Source organism: Lactuca saligna, chromosome 6 (assembly GCF_052625555.1).
Source record: "Lactuca saligna cultivar CGN05327 chromosome 6, ASM5262555v1, whole genome shotgun sequence".
Lineage (NCBI taxonomy): Eukaryota > Viridiplantae > Streptophyta > Magnoliopsida > Asterales > Asteraceae > Lactuca > Lactuca saligna.
This window is the reverse complement of record NC_136422.1, coordinates 73,157,161-73,175,973: the sequence shown is the minus strand read 5'-3', so window position 1 is coordinate 73,175,973 and position 18,813 is coordinate 73,157,161. Positions and strand designations below refer to the sequence as shown.

Below are 18,813 nucleotides of genomic sequence, written 5' to 3'. Positions count from 1 at the left end.
AACACAATATGACATGACATGACAAAATATGATAATCTTGTATTGTGTTTGTTGGATATAAATTAAGAAAAAGATGTACATATATAGATAATATATTGACCAGTCTTTGTTGCTTTGTGTTTCTGTTTTTCTCATTCAACAAATGGAAATGGAGCATACAAATGAAACATGATGTGCAAACAATGGACAATAGGAGGAGTTATGGCTCAGAGGATTTACGAACAAGAAATAACACACGATACTACAACTCATGACTTCACTAAAAAAAGCAGCAACAATTTACTTTTTGCCCCACGGAAAGCAGCCACACCCCTGAGAAAGAAAGTCAAAGCGTTTAATAAGTCTTAACTCTTAATGAGTTGATAGTTGTCACGCGTGGAAACCTGTGACTAATTCATACAACTTCATAAAACAAAAAGAAGAAAAGCAACTAACTATTGGTGGGTTTATTTGTTTTTTTAATTTTATTTAAAAAGGAAAAATATATCAAAACTATAATTTATTTACCATAAGCTTTTGGACATTTACCTTTTTAGCCTCGGGTCTTTGGCCATAATAAGAAGAATCATCGGTGGTTAGCCTTGGTGACTTTCCACCACCACCACCACCATGCTTTTCTTCTCGTACTTTGTTAAATATGTGAGAGTAACCTTCTGCTGAAGCTGGATCACTGTCATCCCAGTCACCAAATACCGGCACAGCCGTGCCATCATCCGGCTGCCAAATCATTATATATATATATATATATATATATATATATATATATATATATATATCACACTACAATCATATTCCAAATTCCAAGAAAGACCGGCTGGAAAACTAGCTTTTGATAAGAAACTGGTAGCTGATAAAGTAATAACGTTTGGTAAAGTAATATATTTGGAAAAAGCCCTGTGAGTTTATTAAGCCATCTCAAATAGCTTTTTAGAAAGCTAACTTATAAGTTGTTGTCAGGTCTCACCAAACACTATATTGAAATAAAGAAATCTCCGTTAAAGTCTTATCGTAAATTATTTTACCATAATTTACGAAAAAGTCCCAAACTAAAATTTGTTTACAAAAAAACATGAATTACCGGTAAAGTGACGATTTGATTATTTTTCCCCGGTTTACCGATTTCATTGCAAAAATTGAGGCATTAAAGTCTTATTATTTTACTCTAATTTACGAATAAGTCTCAAAATAAAATTTGTTTACGAAAAAATCATGAATTACCGATGAAAGTGATTATTTGACACTTTTCTCCCTATAACACATTTTACCGGTTTTGTTGCTGAGATGGATGCCTAGTCATTAAATGAGTTGATGAGATAGATATAATGATACATTTAACATAAAACTTGATATCCATCTCATTAGTTCATTTAACGACTAGGCTTTTAGGTCAACGATGAAACAAGTAAAATATGTGTTACTGGGAAAAAAAGGCGGGAAATGAACTGATGAGATGAGTATGTTGGGTTACATAAAACTAGATAGATAATTTGAAATTACTTATAAACTTCAAAAATGATGAAGTTTAATATTTTAAAAAAATATATTCATATCATCAGCTCATTAATGATTAGGCGTCAAAGTCAACAATGAAACCGGTAACATGTGTGTTATAGGAGAAATGGCCAAATCGTCACTTTTACTGGTAATTCATATTTTTTCGTAAACAAATTTTAGTTTGGGACTTGTTCGTAAATTAAAGTAAAATAAATGGAAATTTCTCATTGCAATAAGCTCAAAATATAAGCTAGTTTATAAGACTTACAGAATCATCACCGAGTGTGACTTGTCTCAAGCGGGACCCACCAGGAGGAGCACCGGTACCATTTCTTTCCCACATTGGTGAAGCTGTGTTACTTTTGGTCCCAACCCGTTTAGGGTGTGTTGGGGATTCAAATGATTTTGGTCTTGATGGTGTTGTTGACTTTGTGGAGTCGCTGTTCTTGACTTCAGCTTCTTCATGGGCCTGAAAACAAGGTTTACTATATTAGAAGGGTCAGGAATTGGAATCTTGAATTCCATTCCGCAGTGCGTTTGGTTGCCAAACCAATGGAATTGGGTTTCGGGAGACTTTCTTAAAATCCATGTTTGAAGGAATTGTGTTTGGTTCGTAGAATGTTTTTGAAAGGAAAGGAATTAGAATATGAAGGAATCGGGTTTGGTTGGCAGAAAATGATGGAATTGGATAATTTTATTGTATTTGGATCCAAATAATGAGAAATCATAATCGTATTTCCTTTACCTAAAAAATCAAAATTAATTATTACCTCTTAAAATCATAGTAATAATCTGTCTAAATTGCATAACCAAACACTCCCATAATCTGACATAGCACCATCGGTTATCATCTAAATCCAAGTAAACTATATATCAATTCTGAATCCTAGAAACTTCATCCGAAATTTGGAAAAAATCCAGAGATTTAAAAAGGTAATAAATCATGAGAATCATCACATATTCACATCAGATCTCGTTGAACCATCAACAGCTAGAAGATCTCTTCTCACAAAGTAAATGTATATTCAAAACCCTAAGTGACATTAAAGAATGAAGACTATGAACATGATCTAGCTTCAATGTAGCGAATCCTCATTAATCACAAAATGTGCAATCATTCAATTACTGAAAACATAGATACGGAGCAAAAAAGGGGGGGAAAATCATCAGCGGAGCTAAATACAAGAAGCATGTCGATTTTGGGGAAAATAAAACCTAGAGTATAGCAAACACCGTAAAAGCACTGCGTGATCGTTGTGAACGGAGTTCATATATTCTTCAACAGAGTAGAGATAGAATAAATTTGGTGAAGAAATGAACTTACTGCCATGATTGGAGTTGCTTGCAGCTAAAAACACAACCTGTTTATGAGTCGACAAATCAGGTTTTGCTCATAAAGCCGAAGTATGCACAGGTCAGAGAGAATAAAGAGAGAATGAAGGGTTGAGTGGTGGCCACCGGTGACATTTATACGATCTGGGACTTTTCTTGTTTGGCTGCTCAGACCTATAGTTGACTTAACAGTGAAAACGATAGAGAATGTAGATAACAGTCATGTTAATTAATACTTTATAATTATTAACCCAGTCTCTCTCGTCATAACCAAACTCACAGCTTCTATGGTACTAGGTTTTCCAAGATTTTGGGTGATTATTTATGCTTCAAAAGTCACTATTTTATGGGGTTGCTAATAAGAAATCAGTTAAACATTGCAATTTTAACTAATAAAAATATTTTAAAAATTAATTAAGGTGTATATGGTAAAATAAAGTGTTTTTTTAGCTAACTCTTATTTTTTTACATGATCATACTATAGACATACCAACCTATACCAATCTACATCTTTAAGTTTACTTAATGATCATACTATCGACATACCAACCTATACCAATCTACATCTTTAGGTTTACTTTTTAAATGAATGATGATACTTTTAAAGTCATCATTACAATGTAATTATTATTTGACCAATTTTTATTATTAGTTTATTATTATCTAATCAATAAATCATTAGTATTTAATAATTATATTTTTATTACTAATTATATTAATATTAATAACTTTAAATATATTTTTTATTAAGATAAAAAACCAACAATAGTATTGATTTATAATATAATAAACTACATAATATTATAGAAAAAATATATTCTAGAAAAATCATCCTCAATCTCCTTTTTTTTTCATTTCAAATATTAGGTAAGAAAAACTGAGATAAAAATATATAATGATTAATGTATGCTTACCTTCAATTAATTACACACATTTGAAGAATATGTCTAGGCATTTAGCATTATATTAGGTCGGTAAAAATATATTTGGTCGGTAAAAAATAAAATATATAACGTACCTCCCTTTAATGCATTATTAAATCCGCACTACGTAAAAATTCACAAATGATTACGTTAGTATAATATTTTTTTTGAACCGACAAATATATTAAAAAAATCACCAAATACAAAGTAGATAAGACCTCACGTAGTGGATCCGTAACATCTAAACCGTATAATTTCCATAATCTGAGTTTTTATCATTAGGATCACAATAAATAAAAATAAACTAAATTTGAAAAACAAATTAAAAAAAAAAAAAGGAAAGTAGTAAGGGCCGGAAGAAAATTTATATTTGTTTTTAAGATGAATAATAATTTATATTATATAATACAAATATAATTATTATATTTATTACAATAAACATAAAATAAAATACTTAATATATATATATATATATATATATATATATATATATATATATATATATATATATATATATATATATATATATATATATATATATATATTAGGTGGGTAAATGATGAACACAAAAGAATAAAAGGAGATAAATAAAAGAAAAAAGTGGCTATTAGTCAAATATTACATTTTATTACATTCCTCAATCTCATTTTAATTCGAACAAATATTACATTTTATTTACTGCATGGTATATTAGACAAAAAAAAGAAAAGAAAAGAAAAAAAAAAGAACTACGTGCTTTAAAATTTACATTTTTTGTTATATAATTCAGTAAATTCATTATAAATTGTAGAGTTAAATAGTATTATAAAGTATAACATATTTAATATTAAAAAAACTGTGTAAATCTTGAACACGCAAATCAAAAAGAATTCAGATAAAAAAGTAAAAAATTAAAAAAAGCCCAGAGATTTGTAATTAAAAAACCTTATCTATTTTTAATAAAAGAGTACTTTGCAGGATACGTGTCCCTCTTATTCAACTCCTCCTTGCCACGTGTCTTAACCTGGAATCTCTTATGCAAAATTTCCCGCCCATCCTTTACAGCAATTATATCACCTCCTAAAATTCAGCTCATTTACTTGCATATAAAGTCATAAAAAATTAAATATCGATACATCACCTCCTAAAATTCAGGTCAATTACCTGTATATAAAAACAGATATTAAAGATATTAATCCTATAATTTTGGTAAATTTATGGTCAATCCTACATTTATGGTTATTTGTTTTACAACATATATTTTGAAATTTAAAAAATAACAATCGATATTATCTTATCTTGTAATCCTGTAAATCAGGAATCAAATTAACCCAAATCTTTGCAGAAAAAAAAAAGAGAAAACGAAATTATAGTCAAAGATTTTAATTTGAAACAATTTCCCACTAATCAGATCCAAAAAAATCAGGAATAAAATCGGCAAAATAAAATACTTTTCTGCAATTAATAAAATTTTTGTGCTTCATTACTCTCTGCATATTTATATTAACCCATCGATGCCCATAATCTTCTACTGCTTTGCCCTCAACTTTGAGTTTCTTAACTGCTCTGCTTTTCCGATTTGCAAAAGGTTAGTAAAACACTTATTTCTATTAATTTTTCAAATTAACATCAACCTGTACATCTATTTCTATAATTTCAATCTTTCTTTTTCTCTTTTTTTTTTTTTTTTTTTTTTTTTTTTTTCTGTCTTTGTGTTTAGAATGTAAATTCGTTTCTTTTCCTTTCTTTCTTGAACATATATTTACATCAATTAATTGACTGTCATTCTTGCTATATTTGCACACAATGAAGGTACGATTTTAAAAGTTGCTATTTCTTATTATATGTTTACACAATATGTTTCAATAATTTGATTTTACATTTCATTCAATCCCTTCAACACTTTCACTGTTTCACGTGTCAATTGCTATCTACTCTAATGCTACACGAAAACCATGATAACTATACATTAGGTTATCAGCTTGGTTGTTCTTTGATAATTAATTCAACTTATTTTACATTGCTTTTTCGATCTGTGTCATTTTATATATGTTGATTTTTCTGTGCAGAGAAATGGCACAACCAAATGTTACTTTGATTTCGGATTTGGATATACTTAAAGATGATTCGACTATCAAAGTTAAAGTGATAAATCTATGGAACCTTTTTTCATTCTATAACAATGCTGAAGTTTTCTCGATTGAATTAATCTTAATAGATGAACAGGTATTTTACAACTTAACACTATATATTCATTAGACATTCAAAATTTAATATGATTTGATGATAATTTTATATATCATACTTCTTTTAGGGTACCAAGATCCAAGCAAATGTATTAAAAAAAACATCTATCGATTCAAAAACATTCTAAAAGATGGCTTGGCATTTTACATACAATGTCCAAGCTTTGCATCTCAAAGGATGGGTGGTTTTACTTTAACTCGGCAACATCATAAACTTACTTTTGTCCATAACACTGTTCTTACGGAGTGTCATGACTTTTCTGGACCTGCATTTGGTTTTGAATTTGTTGATTACCAGTCTATTATTTCATTGACCCATCCTGAAAACACTGCTATCGGTTAGTTGCAATTTGTTATAGATTAATTATTGTCAATTTTATGGTTTGAATAGTATATCATGTTTTTAAAATCATAACAAAATTTAATTCATCTTTTTTGATGCTCATAGATGTTATTGGATTGGTCGTTGCAATTGGTGAGATGGAGAAAGACAATGATGATATCAAAAAACACAGACTCAACATCCAAATCCAAGATGCAAAGTTTGTTATTTTATATTTTATTTTATTTTATTGGATATTAGATTATCTAATTATAATTTCATTTAATTTAAAACTTTTATTTGGCAATGGTTTGCAACTAAGTATCAATTTGTGGGGTGATTTTGCTTACAAAATGCAACGGTTTCTTGATAACAATCCACACAATCTTCGTATCATCGTTATCATTCAATTTGCGAAACTTAGTATTTGGAGAGGTATACTATAGTATTTTGTTATTAATTATTTTTTTAATCATTAAATTAAAACTTATTAAAAAAATTTTATAGATCGTCCCACAGTTAACACCTATTTTGCCGTGTCGAAGCTGTTTATTAACACAGACATTGATGAAATCAATGTTTTTAAGAAAATGTATTTTATGTTATATCATTCTAATTTCTCCGATTAACTTTTATGTCACTAATATTAGTTATATGTGATTAATATTACTTATTTCATTATAATTTCTATATTTATCTTTTATGTCATTAATATTATTTACTTTTATCTATTTCATTCAAATTTCTACAATTAATTTTTATGTGACTAATATTAGTTAATTTTTTTTAACAAACAGTTTGGATGGAGATGATCGCCCTGATTCATCCACAAATACATTCACACTTATGAAGTCTAATAAAGTTTCTGAACATGATGATTTCATGGTTAAGTTTCAGTTGAAGACAATTGTTGATGTTTTAGAACCTGTGGAGGTTCGGTTTTTATAAATTTTATAATATTTATAAACCTACTTTTTTTGTTATGTATATAGCATAATAAAAATAAAATTAATATGCAGAAAAATACTTTCAATATCATGGGCACTATAAAGGGAATTTTACAAAATGAACCATGGCATTATTTGGCATGTACAAATTGCAACTACAAAGCAATTCGGCCTCCTGGTGCAGAAGATCAAGTTGATGATGAAGGATTAACTGGTTATGAATGTCATAATAAGGATTGCACAAAAAACAAAACTACGGTTATTCCGAGGTTATTATTTTCCTCCTGAATCATTAAAACCTATATTATATTTTATATTGTAATTAATATATTTTGGATTTTCCTTTTTTATAGAATGATGCCCACAACTTTAGATTGTTCCATATCTAAAGAAAACAAGAAATTATTAATTTTGTTACTTAAGTAATATATATTGCTACCTATAGCACATTTCAAAATACAATGCTTATTTTCGAACCAATTATTCCTCCCGGAGTCAGAGAAACAGTTATTGATTTAGTGGTTTAAGAGCAAAATTAATATATATTGTTATAAAAGTGTAAACAACAATTTTTTGATAGTAGAATGTTATAATAGGAATAAATAAAAGAACTATAAAAATTTAGTTTTTTCCATTAATGGTTACTATTTTGTTGATAAAAAAGTTTGAAAAATATAGCAACATGTTAGTATTTTTAAAAACAAATCGAAATTTTTATGTGTTTTATAGGTTTAAAAGATAGCAGATGAAGGTTGTATAGTTTCTAATCATATAATTACACAAAATAAATAAATTGTTTATGCATGTTAAATGCTAAATGCTAAATGAGTAACATATAATGGTTGAGTAACATATATAGGTTGAGTTAGAGTAAAACATTATTCTCCAGATTTTCCTAAATATTTGTTACATGCTAAATACAAACATGTCGCATCTTTTCTAAAAACATATATTCTAAAAAAAAAATCAAAGGCTATACTAAGCAAAAAAAATAAGAATATATTTTCATTTCGTGCATTTAGCCTACATTTTAGGTAGTGGTGAGGGGAATCGTTCAAAATTGTTGTTACATTACAGATATGACAAAATTATATAAAAATTGGAGAATTGATTATTGCAATAGCTTTGTATTCTCTGTCGAACAATAAAAATGAACTCATAATGACTTTTAACTAAACAATTCGAAACCACATCCATTGATTTTGTAACTATTTGCCATAAAAAAGAATCACACAATTTTAAATAATTTAAACTCATTCAAGAAGCATGTATATATTAATGAAGAGGATGTGAGTGTGTCCCACCATAGCAAGCAAACCGAAGGTTTATCAATTCTATTGGATAGAGAGATGTACATTATAGAAACCGAGATTAATGAACCTAAAATTATTAAGTAAATTAAATAAACAGAGGATGTGTTAATTCTAATTCATTACCAACACAATTGGTTTCATTTTATACCTTTTTATCATATTCACCATTTCAAGGATAGTAATCCATCATCATCAGCACAAAAATTCATTCCACTACCCTACAAGAAATATCAAGGATTATGAATGAGTTATTTAAGGATAAATCAAGAAAATAATCTAAGAAAACTTTGGACAAAATAGTTTGTATTGCAGTTTTAGACAATTGAGTTACCTTTAATATCAAGAAAATTGTTATTTTTCATTTTAACCCTTGTGCATAAAATCCTAAATAAACATCTATGCATGCACTTATACATCAAGTAATAAGAGTTTTAATAAACTATATGGATTTTTGTAATTTGTCACATACCATTTTTATTGGCCCGCAAGATAATGAATCAGTAGTAAAAACTAACTGATTTTGATTGAAATAGGGATTAAGGGTATGCAAAAAGATAAAGGTTGATAAAATTGAACAATGATTTAAACTAACATAAGTATCTTGAAACACACTGACCCACCAAAACATCGATTCTTTATCACAACTGAAATATGGATCAGATATAGATTATCTGTATTATACATAAAATTGAAAACCTTACTATACAATGATACGAAACTCATATAATTTAGAAGGTATATCAAATAAATTAATTGTTTTATTTACTCATATGATCCCGTAAATAATCATTAACGAGATTTTGTCTAAAATTTAGCAATTTCAAAATTCAAATGTTTAAACAAACACTCAAATTTCAAAAAACGAACGAAAACCATTTCTACCTTGTTGTGTTTCCGCTATTAACGAATGTGAGTTTATTCTTTTGAACGACTTCACTTTTCGCTTATATCTTCAGTAACAACAATTCTGGAACAAAGAAAAATAGGTAAATTTTCTTCGACATAATCTATTTTCTGTTAAAAAAACTAAGATTAATCATCAGTTGATCATCTCTTATCTTGAATCTTGCTTTCTTCAAACCCCAATGTTGCGTTCAACCAGTCTCTGAGTTCGACAATGGGATTACTCGACGTAAGGTTTTCTTCACTTCACATTTCTAATCGGTGGTATATTAGTATCTTCCTTTATCAATACATGGATAAACGTTCATAACCTTTAACAAATCGAACGGTGGCTATGGAAATGTGTATGTAATCAAAATTCTAGGGCTGTGGTTTTTTGTTTCATCGTGTGTGTTACAGACAAAAGGGAAAGGGGAAAGTTTGGGGAATGGTGATAAATGTTAGGTGGGTTTTATTATAAATCAAAAATTATGAATAATCTTTAAAATGGTTAAAATTAAATTTATTTAATTTCTCATGTTTTTTATTTACTTTATGCATAAATACGGTTTTAAATGTCAACCGTTATATGTTAAACATTTGAATACATTAGCTGTATTGGAATTTTCAATATATATATATATATATATATATATATATATATATATATATATATATATATATATATATATATATATATATATATATATATAACCTTTCAAAATCGAGCATGGACAATGATAAAAATACGTTATCACTTTCTCTAACATAAAAAAAACCACTTTTATGATCGATAAATAAATTATGTTTCTCCAATTGTATTGCCATATAACATAAGTTTCGCCTTATGATTTATAGCTATCTTTAGTTTGTTATTATTATTCAATTTCTTAATTGAAGTTTATTTGGATTGCATAAGTTATCAATCATTTGTAATAGTTATTTTAAAATTATTAATTTTTATAAGTTAACTTACTGATTTTATTATATATCAAAGAAGAATATGGATGCTACATATGCTAGAGAAAGAAGAAGAAAGAGAAAGTTATACTTGGAAAATAAAAAATCTAAGAATAACTATACCGTAGAATCGTCTCAACGTATATCTATTGCACATGTTACTCATTTTAGCCAATACGGTAATTTTCTTACTTTGTTTTAAATATTTAATATATTTTATTTAATTATTTTTAATCTACTGTTCATTATTATTTTAAAAATAATTAATTTTTTATAAAATATAACATATTTAATTTTATATAAAAAATGTTCTTAAATTATTTACTATCATTTTACAGGTTCAATTAACACTACAGCTTCTACAAACGCTAAAGATAGAAGAAAAATTAGAAAGTTATATCTGGATCATAAAAAATCCAAAGTAAATTCTAAAACATCTACCCATCAAAAATCACCTATTACACATGTTTCTTACATATCAAATAACGGTATTGTTATTCTTTTATTTTATAATTCTTTTTGAACTATATAAATTATATCAAATTGCTAAATTCTAAAGTTTAATTGTTTTTTTATAATTAATTTTATTAGTTTTATTATTAACAATATTTCTTTTTTTTTTCATTACATAACAAATGTCTACAATCGTCGTAGTCATTTAGTATCTGTAGATAACTACAGAAACGTTACATCACATAAGGAAAATCTAAACTCAGTCAAACCATTTGTATATCAACATACAACTATTCATTCTCAGTCTGCAGATGTAAATGTTAGAACTCCTTTATCTAACATTTCAAATGGTATGCATTTCTTTATAGACAGACTCTAAAATATATGTTTACCAGTTATATAATTTATACAAATTCCTAACGTTATAATTTGTATTTTGATTTTTTTAGGAAATTATATTTTTCATAATAACATTCAAACACCGCTATCTATTAACAATGATAATCCATTGTTTGGTATTGGCATGACATCTACCGGTCGTTCAACCATCACTCAAAAATCTTCATCAATCAAGTTACCAAAAGGAAAACATCAATTAAAAAGGAAGACTACACACATATCTGCTATACCTATGATTGACTTGACATTAGATGAAGAAATTAATAATGACCATATTATTCAAGATGTTTTTCGCGGTACTTCACAAGGTGATCATAAATATAGAAAATTTAATATTTTTATTTAATCTTTTAAATTATATTCATTATTTTTAATTTATTTATGGGATTCAACAGATTACTTGGATCATGGAGACCAGATTGTCATATGTCAAATTTGTCATGCAAAACTATGGAAAGATGAATCGCTTAGAGGCAAAAAAAACGGGAATACATCTTATTAGTTATGTTGTGGTTACGGCAAAGTTGAACTACCACCTTTAAAAGAAGCACCATCATCTTACAAAAATCTTTACCGTTCCGTAGATTCTAAAAGCAAACACTTCATGAAGAACATTCGACGTTATAATTCAATGTTTTCATTTACATCCATGGGAGGAAAAGTTGATTCATCCATCAACACGGGCAATGCACCATACATATTTAGACTTAGTGGTCAAAGTTGTCATAGTATGGGAAGTCTTCTACCGATAGGTGGATCTAAACCAAAATTCTGTCAGTTATACATATATGATACGGAGAACGAGATTTCAAATAGATCAACAAGTATTGGGTAAATTTTTACAATTAACTTTAGTAAATCAATTCAATTCATTTTAATTTATTTACTAACAATAAATAATTTTTTATAATATTTTCAGTGGACCAAAGAGCGCTTCTACATCAAGTTCAATATCATATGATCTCCAGATTATAGAATTTTTGAAGGTTATGTTAGATTTGAACAATGTGTTGGTCAAATCTTATTGGATGGTAAGAGACAGTCTTCACGAAAATCTAGGTGCTAATTTGAAGTTAAGATTAATCGGAAAAAGAGAACAAGATGGAAGGACATATAACTTACCAACTTCTTCTGAGGTAGCAGCTTTAATTGTTGGTGACATTTGTGATTCAATTGAAAAAGGGACATCATTGTTGAAACCGCATCTGGATTACTAAAACGTATCAGTGAATTACATCCTTCTTACCTTGATCTTCAGTATCCATTACTATTTCCATATGGAGATGATGGTTATAGATTTGACATCCTTCATAGAGGTATAACAGCTTCAAGTAACAGCAAACGCCCGACATGTACAATGAGAGAATTTTTCGCTTACAGAATTCAAGATAGAGATCAATCGTTCTCACTAATTCTTAATGCTAAAAGGTTGTTCCAACAATTTTTAGTTGATGGTTATACAGTGATTGAAAGTGAGCGATTATATTTCATACGTAAGCAACAAAAAATTCTTAGATGCGAGTCTTATGAGAATCTGCGTAATCACAAAGCATGTGGGAGTACAGATATCTCAAACGTTGGGCAACGTGTGATCTTACCTTCTTCGTTTACCGGTGGTGCACGTTATATGATGCAAAACTATTTGGATGCCATGTCACTATGTAAGTGGTTTGGATATCCTGATTTTTTCATAACCTTTACGTGTAATCCAAAATGGCCAGAAGTTCAAAGGTTTCTTAAAGACACTCCACTTCATCCAGAAGATAGACCGGATATATTGTGTAGGTTATTTAAGATTAAGTTGGATGCATTTATTAAAGATTTAAGGCAAAATGAAATTTTTGGCAAAGTTCAAGCAGGTATTTAAAATTATACTTTAATATATTTGTGTGTGTGTATATATATATATATATATATATATATACATACACACACACACACACACATATATATATATATATATATATATATATATATATATATATACCTTCTTTAGTTGCTAACTTCTATCCTGTTTGTATATTTTTTCATGTAGTGGTTTACACAATTGAATTTCAAAAAAGAGGTCTGCCGCATAGTCATATATGTCTATTTATGCATTCTGACTACAAGCTTCCTACAGTTGAATATATCGATCCGATTATTTCTGCTGAGATTCCAAATATTGATGAAGATCGAGAATTATATTCACTTGTCAGGGAGTTCATGATTCACGGCCCATGTGGAGCTGAAAATTTGAATTGCCCATGCATGGTGGACAGAAAGTGTTCTAAAAACTTTCCAAAGCAATTCTGTAATCATACTTCACTTGATTCAGATGGTTTTCCTTTATATAGGAGAAGAAATGATGGAAATTCTGTTGAAAAATCTGGTGTTCATTTAGATAACAGAAATGTTGTTCCATACAACAAATATCTGTTGAAAAGATATCAGGCACACATTAATGTTGAATGGTGCAATCAAGGATCTTCTATAAAATATTTATTTAAATATATAAACAAGGGTCCTGATAGAGCGACTATTGCTATGGTGCACAACAATAATGATTCTGATAACAACGATGCAGTCGATGAAATCAAAGAATACTATGATTGTAGATATATATCTGCATGTGAAGCATCATGGCGTATTTTTAAATATGATGTTCATTATAGGTATCCTGCTGTGATTAGACTGCCTTTTCATTTGCCTGGTCAACAACAAGTCATATATGAGGCAAACGATGATATTGAAGATGTTCTTGACCGTCCTTCAAATGCTTCTTCAATGTTTATATGTTGGATGAAGTGTAATGAAACCAATAAAGAAGCACGGAAACTTACATATGCTGAATTTCCTACAAAGTTTGTTTGGAAACCTAAACTTCAAACTTGGAAGCCAAGGGAAGTTGGATATTCTATTGGTAGAATTCACTCGGTTTCTCCTAAACTTGGCGAAGCATATTTTTTAAGAATTCTTTTAAATAAAGTGAAAGGTCCAAAATCATTTGAAGAAATTCGCACGGTTAATGGTGAAATATGTTCTTCTTTTAAAGATGCATGCTATAATTTAGGCCTTTTGGATGATGACAAAGAATACATCGAAGCAATTAAAGAAGCAAGTCTTTCTGGATCTGATTTTTATTTATGTTTCTTATTTGCTACGATGTTATTGTCCACCAGTTTGTGTAAGCCAGAGATTGTGTGGGAAAACACGTGGGAATACCTCTCAGATGGAATTCTTTATACTCAACAAAAGAGATTGAACTCTCCAGGTATTATATGTTTATTACATTATTATTAAAATTGTATCATATAAATTTCCAATATGCAGTCAATTACATTTTACGTCCCACTTAATCTCTTTTTTAATATGATGTAAGTAATATTGAGTTATTCGTACAGGTTTATCACTAAACGAAGATCAAATTAAAAACTTGACTTTGTTTGAGATAGAACAAATTTTACTTCGAAACAATTCCAGTCTCAAGCACTATAGAAGGATGCCTTACCCTGATCTTGATTTGGTTTCATCTTCAAACAATCGTTTGATAGCCGAAGAGCTAGATTATGACATACCAAATTTAAAGAATGACTTTGATCGGCTCTTTGTTTCATTAACCGACAAGCAACGCAACATTTTTCAAGATATCATGGCTAAGGTTAAAAATAATAAGGGAGGTGTATTCTTTATGTATGGTTACGGTGGAACGGGTAAGACATTTCTTTGGAAGACAATTTCTGCAGCAATTAGATGCAAATGAGAGATTGTTTTAAACGTTGCTTCAAGTGGGATCGCTTCTTTATTGTTGACTGGAGGCAGGACAATACACTCTCGGTTTATAATTCCCATAAATCTTACCGAGGATTCTTACTGTAGAATAAATCCAAAGAGTGATCTTGCAAGTTTAGTAAGAAAAGCCTCATTGATCATTTGGGATGAAGCACCGATGGTACACAAGCATGCATTTGAAGCTTTAGATCGAACTTTGAAGGATATATTAAGAGTTGTCAATCCTACAAACTCAAATATTCCATTCGGGGGAAAAGTGGTTGTTTTTGGAGGTGATTTCAGACAAATTCTACCCGTTGTTCCGGGTGGCAGTAGACAAAACATTGTTAACGCTTCTTTAAGCTCTTCGTATTTATGGCAACAATGCAAAGTCCATAAATTAACAAAAAACATGAGGTTAACTGTTGGAAGCGATTCATCTGCTGTTGATCGAATAAAGGGTTTTTCAAACTGGCTTTTGGACATAGGAGAAGGTAATCTTGGTGGTCCGAATGATGGTGAAGCAATTGTTGATATTCCAGAAGATATTCTCATTAATGATCCATGTGATCCTATTGGTTCATTAATCAATTTTGTATATCCTTCCATTCTTGAAAACTTCAACATCGCGGGTTATTTTCAAGAAAGAGCAATACTTGCTCCCAAAAATGAAGTTGTTCAAGAAATAAATGATCGGTTGCTAAAATTGATTCCAGGAGAGGAAAAAGAATATTTAAGTTCAGATAGCCTCTGCCAATCTGAGTTTGTCCATGATCAGTTTGATGCAAATTTATACTCACCTGATGTTTTAAATGGTCTTAAAATTTCAGGTATGCCAAACCATAATCTCATTTTAAAAGTCGGTGTTCCAGTTATGTTATTGAGAAACATTGATCAGAAAAATGGCTTATGCAATGGCACTAGACTACAGGTCAAAACTTTGGGCAAACGTGTTATCGAGGCAGTTATCATATCTGGAAGTAATATTGGAAAGCGGACTTTTATTCCAAGAATGTCTTTAACTCCTACTGAAAACAAGATCCCGTTTAAATTCCAAAGAAGACAATTCCCATTGGCTGTATGTTTTGCAATGACAATTAACAAGAGCCAAGGACAGTCTTTATCGAAGGTTGGATTGTTTCTCAAGGATCCTGTTTTTACACATGACCAATTATATGTTGCTTTATCTAGGGTTCAAAGTAGAGAAGGATTAAAATTGTTAATTTTAGATAACCATGGTAAACTATCAAATAAAACATCCAATGTCGTGTATAAAGAAGTTTTTAGAAATTTAGAAAAACTTTGTACAGCTTTATTATTTATATCAATTTATTTTTTTGTTTATTTAATTTTTTGCATTATACAAAATCATTATTTTTGTACATATCTACAAATACAAATTGTTTATTTCATATTCAAACGATTACCATTTCTTAATTTCAACAAGTCATTATATCATTCTCCAATTACATACAAAACATTGCTAAATAATTGAGTTATAATTTAATTGATATTATTTTGAAATTTCTTACCCGTGGTTTCCACGGGCTATAACCTAGTAATCTAAAATTAGGTTGGTGTGCGGTAAAGTTAAAAGAAATAAAAAAATATGATAGATGGTTTCCAATCAAAATTTAGGGCTGATAATTCTCGATACGGTCCGTGACACGATCTATGATACGATACGAAATAAATGAGTTTGGGTTAAGTTTTTCAACCCGTCAATCCGTCAACCCATTTATTAAATGGGTCATATACGAGTTTCTCAAAAAATAAATGGGTTGACCCGCCAACCCTTATATATATATATATATATATATATATATATATATATATATATATATATATATATATATATATCAAGTATCAATATTTAATAAGTATTATATAATAAGTATTATATATGTTTGTATTAATGTTTAGTTTGAACATGTTTCTATGAATGTTTTTCATTTTCATTTGGATGTTTAAGGCTTAAGTAGTTAAGTGTCTAAAATTCGGATATGTTTGCATCAACAATCAAGAATTTATTCATGTTTAATTGTCAATTTTATTTATGGAATCTTACATACGAACCAAAATCGACCCACGAACCTGCCAACCTATGAACCCACATATAATAAATGGGTTGACGGGTCATATATGAGTTTATGTTTCAAACCTGCCAACCTGTGACATGTATATTTAAATGGGTCGTGTTTGGGTTGACATATTTTGACCCGCCAACCCACGACACGCCAACCCGAACACGACACGATTGCCAGCCCTATCAAAATTAGTGTGTAGGTACCTAAATTAAAAGTCTATCCTAGATTGGTGTGTCCACTAGACTGGTGTGTCAAAAAAATACCCTATTTATATAAGAGAAATTAATTATTCTCTTTCTTTCGACTTTATATAATGTCACACCCCAAAACCAAGAATGGCGGATACGTTTTGAGGCGGAGGACGTCATGTAAAGTATCACAACAATGCAAAGTAGTAAACAAGCAACAACATCATCCATTGTATTAATAATATAATTTTAAATACAAGTGTGTTCTTTCATAGAATAACAATATAATGAATATTCAAAATAAAAGACGAGTCTTGACTGCTCCGTCTTCACAAAACCTGGTCATCGTACCTGTCTATTGGTGACATGAGAATACAAGTTATTTTGAAAGCGATTATCAGCATAAAGCTGGTGAATTCATAAGTATTTAATGTCATTATTTATAAATAAAACTTGTAATAAAAAACTTGTAATTGTTTTAAAGAAAAGTTTGTATAAGTATGAAAACCCTAGAAAATCTCATATTTCATACTAGTATAAAAAGTAGTCTTCTATCAAGGCCCAAATGAAAGTAAGTAAATAGTCTTATAACGAGACTCGCTAAAACGTTTGTAACAGATTCTATGTAATAGTATCTATTAAACGTATTAATGTAAACGTGTTTATGTAAACGTATTTCTATAAACGTATCTATGTAAACTTATCTCTGTAAACGTATCTATGTAAACGTGTTCATGTAAGCGTATCTATGTAAATGTATTCATGTAAGCATATCTATTCATATAGCATGTAATGTATTAGTATAGACTCATGAATGAACTGAATCTTGTATGATTCCTTGTACTTGGAATAGTAAGTAATATCTCCTAACTATACCTATTATAGTTACTAGTAATGTACGTGTATAACTGAAAGTATGCCTTTGCTACCCAAAGGTACTAAACCGACTGATTAGAACCTTTATATATATATATATATGTATACATAATATATATAACTAATATTTAGACGACATTCAGACAACAAACCAATACCCTAAGGCCACATCCCAACGAGGAAAAGGAAACAAGGCGAGTTAGCAGTTCTAAGTCCTTCAAACATTATTTATATAACTATACATATATAGACATGATTTTAACAATTGTACTAGGAATAGTAAATAGTATCTCCTAACTATACCTATTATAGTTACTAGTAATGTATGTGAATAACCGAAAGTATACCCTTGCTACCCAAAGGTACTGAACTGACTGATAGAACTTTTATGTCTATATAGGTATATATGATATATAACTAATATTTAGACGACATTCGGATGAATAACCGATACCCTAAGGCCACATCCCAAAGAGGAAAAGGAAATAAAGCGATCTAGTCGTCCTATGTCCTTTAAACATTACTTGTATAACTATACATATATAGGCATGCAATTGACAATATAGACGTATAAAAGGAGTTTTGGTAAAACCTTTGAAAAGTTTAATAAATAAGAGTTCATGACTTGATGTCAATTTATAAAATGATTTGAAAGTAGTTTG

The 18,813-nt window shown here is 29.2% G+C and overlaps 1 protein-coding gene and 1 pseudogene across 1 annotated transcript; one reads left to right on the top strand and one right to left on the bottom strand.

Annotated features, from left to right (window-relative positions):
* Positions 1 to 62: 62 nt before the first annotated feature.
* On the bottom strand, positions 63 to 2,989 carry LOC145001403 (RPM1-interacting protein 4-like). The gene is made up of 4 exons (XM_078960779.1): positions 2,819 to 2,989; positions 1,763 to 1,963; positions 529 to 717; positions 63 to 312 (listed from the first exon to the last, which is right to left on the bottom strand). The coding sequence occupies exons 1-4, from the start codon at positions 2,822 to 2,824 to the stop codon at positions 280 to 282; spliced, it is 429 nt and encodes a 142-aa protein (XP_078816905.1). The 5' UTR covers positions 2,825 to 2,989; the 3' UTR covers positions 63 to 279.
* Positions 2,990 to 5,242: 2,253 nt separating this feature from the next.
* On the top strand, positions 5,243 to 16,986 carry LOC145002717 (uncharacterized; annotated as a pseudogene).
* The last annotated feature ends 1,827 nt before the right edge of the window (positions 16,987 to 18,813 follow it).

Bases quoted from the DNA above. Each gene is read 5' to 3' on its own strand.
- LOC145001403 (XM_078960779.1), bottom strand. The intron at 718-1,762 runs GTAAGTCTTATA...ATGATTTGGCAG, and splicing joins TCACACTCGGTGATGATTCT to CCGGATGATGGCACGGCTGT. The intron at 313-528 runs GTAAATGTCCAA...TTTCTTTCTCAG, and splicing joins AAAGACCCGAGGCTAAAAAG to GGGTGTGGCTGCTTTCCGTG.